At 52.6% G+C, this 10,494-nt stretch overlaps 4 protein-coding genes across 4 annotated transcripts in view; 3 read left to right on the forward strand and 1 right to left on the reverse strand.

The window, feature by feature from the left end:
- Positions 1-268: 268 nt before the first annotated feature.
- Positions 269-2,407, reverse strand: BBA_04402 (Cytochrome P450 CYP505A2; the record flags this gene model as incomplete). The annotated part of the gene is made up of 2 exons (XM_008599499.1): positions 269-286; positions 353-2,407. 2 exons carry the CDS (start codon positions 2,405-2,407, stop codon positions 269-271), a joined length of 2,073 nt encoding a protein of 690 aa, XP_008597721.1.
- A 2,037-nt stretch (positions 2,408-4,444) lies between these two features.
- Positions 4,445-6,424, forward strand: BBA_04403 (amidase-like protein; the record flags this gene model as incomplete). Its single annotated transcript, XM_008599500.1, has 1 exon — positions 4,445-6,424. One exon carries the CDS (start codon positions 4,445-4,447, stop codon positions 6,422-6,424), a length of 1,980 nt encoding a protein of 659 aa, XP_008597722.1.
- Positions 6,425-6,951: 527 nt separating this feature from the next.
- Positions 6,952-8,626, forward strand: BBA_04404 (adenylosuccinate synthetase; the record flags this gene model as incomplete). The annotated part of the gene is made up of 7 exons (XM_008599501.1): positions 6,952-6,982; positions 7,090-7,186; positions 7,252-7,272; positions 7,334-7,600; positions 7,657-8,025; positions 8,084-8,544; positions 8,598-8,626. The coding sequence occupies 7 exons, from the start codon at positions 6,952-6,954 to the stop codon at positions 8,624-8,626; spliced, it is 1,275 nt and encodes a 424-aa protein (XP_008597723.1).
- A 750-nt stretch (positions 8,627-9,376) lies between these two features.
- BBA_04405 (LEA domain protein) overlaps positions 9,377-10,494 on the forward strand; it is a gene marked incomplete at both ends in the record, with an annotated part of 1,485 nt that continues 367 nt past the window's right edge. Inside the window, 3 exons of the mRNA XM_008599502.1 lie at positions 9,377-9,710; positions 9,771-10,195; positions 10,271-10,440. Coding sequence (XP_008597724.1) covers positions 9,377-9,710; positions 9,771-10,195; positions 10,271-10,440 — 929 coding nt within the window. The remainder of the gene's footprint in view (positions 9,711-9,770; positions 10,196-10,270; positions 10,441-10,494) is intronic.

Here is a 10,494-nt window from a genome sequence, read left to right on the forward strand (position 1 = left end):
TTTTCATTCAACCTTGTCCTCTATCGCATCGTCCTACCGGGTAGGTGCAGATGCAGTCACCAAAATTCGTCAAAGCAAGGCAAGAAAAGAAAAATTTACCATCTACTTGATATGACAGAACAATAAATACGTGTAAAACAAAACCAAGTCTATGAGCGTTCCTCATGATGCTGTCCGTCCATCCTAAGCCCTCATTATATATGGTCGATTTAATTCTTCGAGCTCACCCAGAGGTGCGAAAAGCAGTCTATTTGTCGGAATGTCACATTTAGGACCAAACATCCTCCTAAAAAGAATTCATTAGTCAGCGACATAGTTCTTCAACCGAGAGACGATCAATACGAAAACGTACCTGGTATTGATTGGCAGCCCTCATTGACTTGACAACCTCATCAGCCTTGGCAGGGGTAATTTTGCGGTGTTCGGCGATAATTTGGGCGAGTGTGGTGTTGACCTCGCGAGCCATGCGGGCAGCATCACCGCAGACGTAGAAAAGCGCCTTTTTCTGGAGAAGCTCGTGGACATCCTCGCCCTTTTCCTTGAGGCGGTGCTGCACGTAGACCTTTTTGGCCGTGTCGCGGGAAAAAGCCGTGACGAGCTCAAACTTATCGCCGAGGACCTTTTTGTACTCGGCCCACTCGCTCTCGTAGAGGTAGTCCTCCTTGGCGTTACGGCTGCCAAAGAAGAGCAGCGTTTTGCCGACCTCGGCGCCGTCCTGCGCCTGCTTGGCGCGTTCTTGAACAAACGCGCGGAACGGCGCGACACCGGTGCCGGGGCCAACCATGATGATGGGACGGCTGGGGTCCGAGGGGAGCTTGAAGTTAGAGTGGCGGATGTGAACGGGCAGGTGGGTGCCGGTGTGGCGTGCGCGGGGACCGGTGATCTGGTAGGTGAGGTCGTAGGCGTCCGAATTGGCGCGCTTGCTATGCTTGTCGGCCAGGGCGGCGAGAAAGTGGGTTGCGACGCCGCGGAAAGGCGCCTCCTGGGAGGGCAGCGCTTGAGTCTCGACGACGGCGGTGATGGCGACCTTCTTGGGCTGGACGAGGGACGAGGACGAGATGGAATAGTAGCGCGGCTGGAGCTTGTTGAGGCCTTCAATAAAGGCGGAAAAGGGGATTTTATCCCATGTCGCACCCTCGCCAAGGACGGTCAGGAACTGGGCAATGTTGTAGAAAGATGAGCCAGTCTTTTCATGGAAATAGTCCTTGTCGCTGCCAAGGCGTGTCATCTCCGTCTTGATCTTTTCAGTGGGCGAGAATGGGGCGAGAGTCGACACCATCTGGCGAGAGACGGGAGCGCAAATTTCCATGTGATAGCGGGCAATAGCATCGTAGGTGGTGGGTGTAGGAAAGGGGACCTTGGCAGTGGGTTCCAGAGCCTTGATGCTGATGACATTGTTGCGCTTGTCAGTGAGGCCGAGAGCCTTGAGGAATAGGTCAACTTGGTAACCGGCGTTGGAGGGCCAAACGGCGATGTGGTCACCGGTCTGATAGGACAGATTGGAGCCAGAGATGTCAATTTCCATGTGAATGCAGCTGCGGTCTTTGGAGTTGAAGAGCTCGCGCGTCTCGGCGACCTCGGCGGTGTATGGGTTCTGGGCGTTGTAGGGGCCTTTGGGAGTGCCCTGCAGGTAAGCCTTATTGGGCTCACCGAGGTAGACTTCCTCGGATTCAGCAGTCAGGGTATCGCGGTCGACAATGGCAAAGGTAGGCTCATAAATGGCCTCGCGCTCCTCGAGACCCATGCTTTCCGCGAGTGCAGCCCACATAGGATCCTTCCAGGCAAGGAAGTCCTCTTCCATGGTACCGGCGCCGTCATCACCTTCACCGGCGACGCCAATGCGGGTAGCGCCGAGCTTAGTAAGAGTCTCGTCGACTGCGCGAACCACCGAGTTGTAGTGCTCGTAGGTGTTGTTGCCGAGACCGAAGGCGACATACTTGAGGTTTTCGAGGGAGCTACCGTTGGTGAAGGAGACATCGTCGCCGCGAATATGCTCGTAGAATTCAACAGCGTTGTCGGTAGGCTCGCCCTCGCCGTAGGTGGCGAGGACGAACATGATGATCTTGTCCGAGGGGAATTCGTCGAGATTCTCGTAGTCGTAATCCTCGAGATCGGCCACCATGGTGTTGAGGCCGAAGCGGCTCTTGCCCTCCTTGGCGAGACGCGAGGCATAATCTTCGGCCGTACCGGTCTGGGAGCCGTAGAATACGATGCAGTTCTTGTTGGTCTCATCCATCTTCTCGATAAAGTTCCTGGTTCGACCCGGCTTTTGGCCGGCATTGGCCGCGAAGGAGCTGGCATAGGGGTCTTTGACGACGCCCCATAGCGTACCCTTGGTGAAGTAGGCAATGGTGCCCAGGAGAATGGCTCCCAGGACTATGAGATCAAGAGTGTCGAGATCGGCCATTGCGACGGTGCGGTAGGACAGGAGGAGAAGCGGCGGCGGGGGAGGGACAAAAGGAGAGGAGACGGCAAGGATATGTTGAGGCTATCCGAGGGCGGTGGAGCTGCTTTGTACGGCGACAATGTGGTCCTCACAAGATCGAAGAAAGAGAAGCAAGGGGAAATGACGCAAGAAAGAGACGCTGATGCGAACTCCAGGCACCGGCTAACGATTGCGCTCAACTCAGATCAAGGAGTGGAGGAGGTTTGAGGACAGCAAATGTGGTTTTGTTTCTGCGGGCGTGGTCGATGCTGGACTGGGATCCCGAAAGGCCAGGTGGAGTGAATGGGCTGATGGGCGAAGGAAAAAAAAATCCAGGGCTCGGCCGGAACGCTAGTCCAGCAAACCGCCGCCGACGGCGCAATAGAAATGATCAGCGTGCGTCAGTCGCAGTCATAAGACGCAAGTGCAATAACCGTTCAAATGACCAGCATCAAGTATTCCCCAGATCTTGGTCCCGTGAAGAGCTCATCATGTAAGCTATTAGACTGACATAGATCTCGTCAGTCAATTGGGGCTTCTTCCACTTGCTTGACCTCGAAACCAGGTTATCTATCAGTTGATTGGTAACTAACTATTGATTACAATGTGCTCCGTACGGATACACAGTATGGATACAAGACAAGCACGTCGAAGCCTGTGCCGATGAGCCTTCTCCAGCTGTCGACTACAACTCATGCCAATCGCCATCTCTACGATGAAAATGAAGCGATAATCCATTGTGCCCAGCCAGCTTGCCAGCTTGCAAGCCTGACCGCACGTTCAGCATGTGATTATTCCTGGCCTTCTATCGCCTTCTAATTATGCGGCGCTGGCGGAATACACTAAGACAGGGTGGCGGAAGCCGCGCCATTATCGGGCATCATCACAGTGCGCAGGGCGGATCACCCTCGTCGCATCTGACTGTACTGCGATTCCGAGATCGAGCTGGCGTAACTGCTCATCGAAAGAAATGCGATGCGCCGATTTAACGCGCGGCCGCAAGCCCAGAGAGCACAACCTGCTCGATTCATCCTCTCTTCTGCGCGGCTTTACCTACCGTTGCATTACCGGTTGGCACGGACTCGCATTTCCGAGCACCCTTCTGACGGAAACCGCATAATTCCACGGCTGAAGGCTGAAGGCTAGTCTGGGATAGTTGGGGGGGGAGGGGGGCAAGGGGACAACCCCCGCCCCAACCGTCCCAAGGCTGCCAGTATGCGAATACGGCTGTCGCATCAACCTTAACTGCACTGCGGAGTAATCCATAAGTAATACATGCTGTTAGTAACTGGGTACATCCCGCTGCGCCAGGCCATGCCGCCACAGGACCATCGGACGCGGGAACTGAAAATTGTAGCCTCCTCGCCCGTTCGGGGCCCGACCGTGGCCCGGAGACCAAGCAAGTTCGGCTTTTCCGGCGGCATGTGTAAACAGCTTCACGCGACTTAATTACCAGATGCAGTCGCGATAAAGTGAAGATGAAACTCGCAGGCCGCATGATTCTGGCTCAATACATTTGTCGACATAGCTAGGAGTCTGTTCCGGGGCCCTCGGATTCGCAGAGGCTGGCGTTCCGATCTTGGCAATAGGGTCCCGAATGTGCGAACATGCGGGGGAAGAAAAATCGTGTCGGCAACCGGGCGCTCCCCTACCATTTCCTTGATGCAAACTCGGCAAGGTGGCCAGGAACTTCATTCATGGACGTAATGAATGAAGCTGTCAGTAGAAGAAGGCAACCCCTGTTAACGCAACGCTAGATATCACTATATTTGCTGGCTTGGGGATGTATACTTCAGGCACTCCTCAACAGGTGGTGACACTATCGAAGAACTTGACTTTCGCGGACGGAGATACAATTGCCGCTGTATCGAAAAAAAAAAAACCCCTCGAGCACTGCGCCGATTCCCCGTCTTCGCCTTCATTGCCAGCCACTGCAGGTTAGGCTGCTGTATGCGCGCACCAACTGCGAATTAGCTTCTCTGATCATTTTCTACGAATATCTTCTGTCATTTTAGCACTATGAAATGTTATTCGGCCCCGTTCATGAAAAACCTGATTCATCGAGAATTTGATCGTTCAAGGTCATGCGTTGCACCGCTAGCATACCTCGCCAGTGCAATTACGTTGCTCGCTGCGGAAGCGTGGATACTCGAGCTAGCCGAGAATCATAGTCGTCCAGGCACACATCCCTCTCCCATCAATACTTTGAGAAAATTCATCCACCAAACGAGTGAAACAATAGCATATTACGTTGGGCTTGATATTGATTTGATTGAGAAGGCGGATCTTGCGCTCGAAAAGTCGCCGCCGCCGCCGCCGCCAGAGGCGCAAGAGTCGCGTTGCACCATGCATCTAATCTCTGGAGCGTTGCTCAACGGCGTCATCAGCCTCTTGCTTCAATCACAAAGCAGCTTTGCAGCGTCGAATGATGGCTTTCAAATCCCGCTTCTACTGGACGCAACACTGGACGAATTACGAGCCGGTCTTGATGCGGGCCGCTTTACCAGCGTGGACCTGACCAAAGCATACATTGCTCGTATCAACGAAGTCAACGAGGACCTCCATGCTGTCACCGAAATTAATCCCGATGCTCTGACCATCGCGGCCGTGTTGGACCGGTTCCGAGAAACGACTACAGAACCACTGAATCCACTGCATGGGATACCAATCTTGGTGAAGAACAACATAGGGACTGCAGACAAGATGAATAATACCGCTGGATCGACTGCGCTGCTGGGGGCGAAGCTCAAAGAAGACAGCACAATAATCAAGAAGCTGCGCGAAGCCGGAGCCGTTATCCTGGGCAAGGCAAATCTTTCACAATGGGCAGGATCTCGTAGCTTGCAGGCAAGCAATGGCTGGTCCGCACATGGCGGCCAAACCATTGGCGCTTATTATCCAGAACAGGATCCTGACGGCTCGTCGTCCGGCAGCGCCGTGGCCTCGTCGATCGGTTTGGCATGGGCATCGATTGGTACTCAAACGTTGGGATCGATCTGTGATGCCTCCCACGCAAACAATATTGTGGGCATCAAGCCAACGGTAGGTCTGACTTCGAGGTTTCTCGTGATTCCGCTGTCGGAGCACCAAGACAGCGTCGGACCGATGGCACGAACTGTCAAAGATGCGGCGTACTTGCTTCAAGCCATTGCTGGATCCGATAGCAAAGACAACTATACAGATGTCGCTCCAAATCCGCCGGCGGACTATGTTGCCGCGTGTAACAAAAATGCACTCAAGGGCAAGCGGCTGGGCGTACCCAAGGACTACCAGAGCATGCGTCGCTATCTCACGGCGGACGCCTCATTCGAAGCGTTCGAGTCTACTCTCCAATTGTTACGCGAGGCTGGAGCACATGTCATGGAGGATATCGAAATGCCTGGAGTGGAACTCATGAAGCAGACCGGCAGACAGGAAATCATCGGTGGCGCTGACTTCTTGACGGATCTGCCCAAGTATTTGACAGAGCTGGAGACGAACCCGAACGAGATCCACACTCTGTCCGACGTGCGCGCATTCACAGACCGATCGTCAGTCGAATCGGACAAGTTTGACTTCATGATGTTCAATATGATTCTGAAGCGCGATATTAACAATACGATGCCTATTTGGTGGGAATACTACAATGAGCAATCTTACCAGAGCAATGCCCTAGGGCTGATAGGCGCTATTCGCAACAACAGCTTGGATGCCATGATATTGCCGCCCCCTATCGCGACAGAAATAGCAGTACAAGGAGCACCGACGATTTCTGTGCCTCTGGGACATACCAACCAGAACACCCCCTATCATCGCAACGAGGTGGACACACTGAATGACATGGGGCCAAATCGCCCATTTGGGTTTGGATTTGTAGGAGATTACTTCTCGGAGGAGAAATTGATTGGAATGGCCTATGCGCTGGAACAGCTCACGCAGGTGCGCAAGACGATCAAGCCGCACATACAGCCCAGGACGGAGCTTGAGGACATCGTGGTATTCAAGAGCGAGGACCTGTAGTAAACCAAGCCGATGCTACTGGTTCCATGATGCACAGTTGTACAATGATTTACACAAGCGCGATTTCGCGCTGTATCAGTGTAGTACAATCGCTATCGGAAGCGGCCGGTCACGGAGCTCCGCCTTCCACAAAGCCCCTCCAAAGTTGTGACGGGGGCAGTGACACGATCGATTGATAGATAGTACTCTCCAATATAAAAGAGAGATTCGAGAAACTTGTCAGAACCCAAGAGGTCCCTTTATACGGTCAAGTTTGAAAAAAAAAAAAAAAACACAAAGAAAACGCCGAGGTTCTGATGTGTGGCGCGGCTACGGCTAGAAGCTTAACTGAAAATTCTTGCCCCGCGACTGCCCGCCCACCTTTAATTCTGGTGACGTGACTCAATCTTTTTCTCTTCTTTTCCCTCTTCCTTTCCTCTTCTGGAAGCGACCTTTCGGTTGTCTTGAACTGCGTTTACTTTGGATGAATTTTATTGTTCCTTCTTTTCGCCTCTCTACTTCCTCAGCAATAATTCTTCTTGCTCACTATGACCACTATCATTCTGGGCTCCCAGTGGGGTATGTCGCAAATTTGTTGTCAGCAAAACGCCCCTCATGGAGGGGCTTGGTCGCGATGACGACGAGGACATCAACAGCTAACTAACAGATCGCGCCATGATGAATAGGTGACGAAGGCAAAGGGAAAATCAGCGATATCCTCTGCGGCGAGGCTGATCTGTGCGCTCGCGCCGCTGGCGGCCACAATGCGGGACACTCGGTTCAGTGCGTTCGCGACTCTCTCCCTGGCACAAACGCCCATTGAGCCTTGCTAACTATCTGGTGCGCAGTGCCAATGGAGTGTCTTACGAGTACGAAACCTCCGAAGCGACACTGACGGTCTAAGATAAAAGATGCTAATCGCGCATATAGCTTCCACCTACTGCCCTCTGGTCTCATAAGCCAGCGCTGCGTGAACCTGATTGGTTCGGGCGTTGTCTTCAACGTCAATGCCTTCTTTTCGGAACTGCAGGCGCTAGAGGACAAGGGCCTCAAGAACGTGCGCGAACGAATTTTCGTTAGCGACCGCGCTCAGGTCAACCTTGATCTGCACGCCCGTGTCGATGGTCTCGAGGAGGCTGAGCTTGGCAATCGCAAGATTGGCACGACTGGTAGAGGAATCGGGTGTAGTTATTCCAAGTTTGTCATCTTCAACCCCTATATGCCATTCATGGCCGTACTGACGACTTTTGCAGCAAAGCCGCTCGCAACGGTATCCGAGTCCATGAAATCTTCAATGAGGCGCGTTTTGAGGAGAAGCTTCGCATACTGGCGGCCGGATACAAGAAGCGCTTTGGTGACCTTCTCGTATACGACGTTGAGGAAGAGCTCAAGAAATTCCAAGAGTGGCGTGATAAGCTGGCACCCTTTTGCGTGGATGCCGTCACTTTCATGAAGACTGCTCAAGACGACCCCTCCAAAAAGATCCTGGTTGAAGGCGCCAATGCCCTTATGCTGGACGTGGACTACGGCACATATCCTTACGTCACCAGCTCCAATACAGGTCTTGGCGGTGCCATCACCGGTCTAGCTTTGAACCCGACCAAAATCAAGGAAGTCATCGGGTATGTAGAGTTGTAGCATTTGCGTCACAACTAGTACGAGACAGGCTGACCTGAGTAGTGTTGTCAAGGCGTATACGACTCGTGTCGGCGCCGGAATCTTCAAGACCGAGGATCTCGGCGAACATGGTACCAAGCTCCAAGAAATTGGCCGCGAATGGGGTGTGTCAACCGGCCGTCGCCGCCGCTGCGGCTGGCTAGACCTCGCTGTACTCCGGTTTTCGTGCGCTGTCAACCACTACACGGCGTTGAACTTGACCAAGCTCGACATTCTCGACACCTTCCCCGTGATTCAGGTTGCTGTCGCGTACAAGGACCCTGAAACGGGTGACTTGATTGACTTCTTCCCTGCCGATCTTGAATACCTTGAGAAATGCGAGGTCGTGTACGAAGAGTTCAAGGGCTGGAACACACCCATCACCTCGGTCAAGAAGTATGAGGACTTGCCTACGGAGGCTCGAGAGTACATCGAGTACATTGAAAAGTTCTTGGGCACCCCCGTCAAGTGGATCGGTACTGGACGTAAGCTTATTCGCTCGACCTTGAATTGATGGATGCCGCTGACCATTCCATAGCCAACCGCGACGACATGATTTTCCGGTAAAACATGCGACGACACCGGTACCTTCTTATTTCCTTTGTCGGGTTTGCTACATTGATTTATTGTTTCAGGCGCAAGGCCGTCAACAAAGTTTTAGACATGATATAGACATGCTGCACGTTGAAATGGAAAAAGGAGCCGGGGAGAGTAGAGCGGCGAGGCATACTGGTCTTTTACACAACAAACTTCTTCGCCTTGTGCTGTGTTGGCAAAAACACGAAAAGCTGGCACTTAAATTTCAAAAAAGAAACCCCGAAAAGTCATAGTGTCGATAGACGGTCCGAGTTTTAGCATGTCAGTTATTCTCGAACTTTTTTAAGCCTTAAAAATGGATGTGAGTCGTGACCATACGTCGTTCGGACTTGTTACGTTTCTCTTAATCCACACACACTTGAACTCAATCGATCAGCCGCTGAACACGTCAGCCGAGTATGTATGTACATGCCGTCGGGTCATAAACGTTTTATAGTTTGTATCATTTACCCCGCACCCACCCCTCATCCGTTGTTCCGCGCGATGGCAAGGCTGCCTTGACCTTGTATTTGTCATGAGACAAGCTGACATGGCGTGTGGCTGCAACAAAAAAGTGCCTTGTTCCAAAAGAAGAGCGCTGACGATCTCGTTGTGTGGTGATTTGAAAACCTGAGTCGTTGATGAAATAGCACAAACAAAGATAGCTCTTGCATCGTTCTGGGACCAATAATACTGTTGTTGATGCCCCCCGTGTCAAGACGAGATTCCCCCCCGGCAGACATGTATGCTGACATTAGCAAACCTCCTGCGCCGCTGCCTTCAGGACAGCTTCAGAAATTGGAGTTGGGCATCTCGCTGCAGCCGCCGCTTACGAGACGTGGATTGGGCCCTGGCCTCATTCTTCTCACGACTGCACACGAGTATGACGAAGACAGGACGCATTGGGACGATGCGCCGACTCCAGTGATTAAATGGGCGGAGGAGGGATACGCGGTGGTTCAGATTTCTGCTGCCGCGATTGAGTCGCTCGGTGCTGAGGAAGCCTTTTCTGTGGCTATTGCCGCTCTGGGCAGCTGCGACGCTTGTCAGCCAAAGGACAAGATTGGTTTGGTGTGTAAGTCGCAAGAAGCAGGCTTGATGAATTGCTGTTTTGGAATGCTTACATTTGCGTTAGGCTTTCGCTCGTCCTTGTGGAATACAGCTGTACCGGGTCTGGGCAGCTTTCCCAGCATCTCCGCAGCCGTCATCTACATGGATGAGCAAAATTCGGCGGACCTCTTATCAGCCGCAGTACCATCGCTAAAGCACATTGTTGGAAGTGCTGCAAAGCCTAGCCTAGGAGCTGGTTCCAAGGAATATCGCTATCCCGACATCAAGGGAAGCCGGTGGTTCAGCCCCGGCCACCCCGACTTTGACTACCGGTCAGACTCCATCGCGCACACGAGAAACTTGCAGTTTTTAAAGCCAAAGATGGACGGACCCTATTTTGACCTGGAAAGTATCTGGGAAGAGCACACGTACTATGAATTTGCCGACCGCTCAGTAGAGCACACCATGAGCACAATGGTGCAGGAGCCATACGTCAATGATATCCCGACTGTACGCACAAACAGGCCCTGTTATATTGCAGACTTTTGAACTGGAAACATGGCACTGACGATTTTTTTAATGCAGTTGACTGGTGGCATTGGAAGACTCAAGCTCACAGACTTTTACCGAAACAACTTCATTTTCAACAATTCGGCTGACGCGAGCCTCGAGCTTGTAAGCCGGACCCTTGGCATCGACCGCGTGATTGACGAATTCATCTTTAAATTCACGCATGACCGCGAAATCGACTGGCTGTAAGTTTTCTATTTACCCCATGCATTTCCGTTCTTGCACCCCCCCCCCAACAC

This window comes from Beauveria bassiana (assembly GCF_000280675.1).
Source record: "Beauveria bassiana ARSEF 2860 unplaced genomic scaffold BBA_S00010, whole genome shotgun sequence".
NCBI lineage: Eukaryota > Fungi > Ascomycota > Sordariomycetes > Hypocreales > Cordycipitaceae > Beauveria > Beauveria bassiana.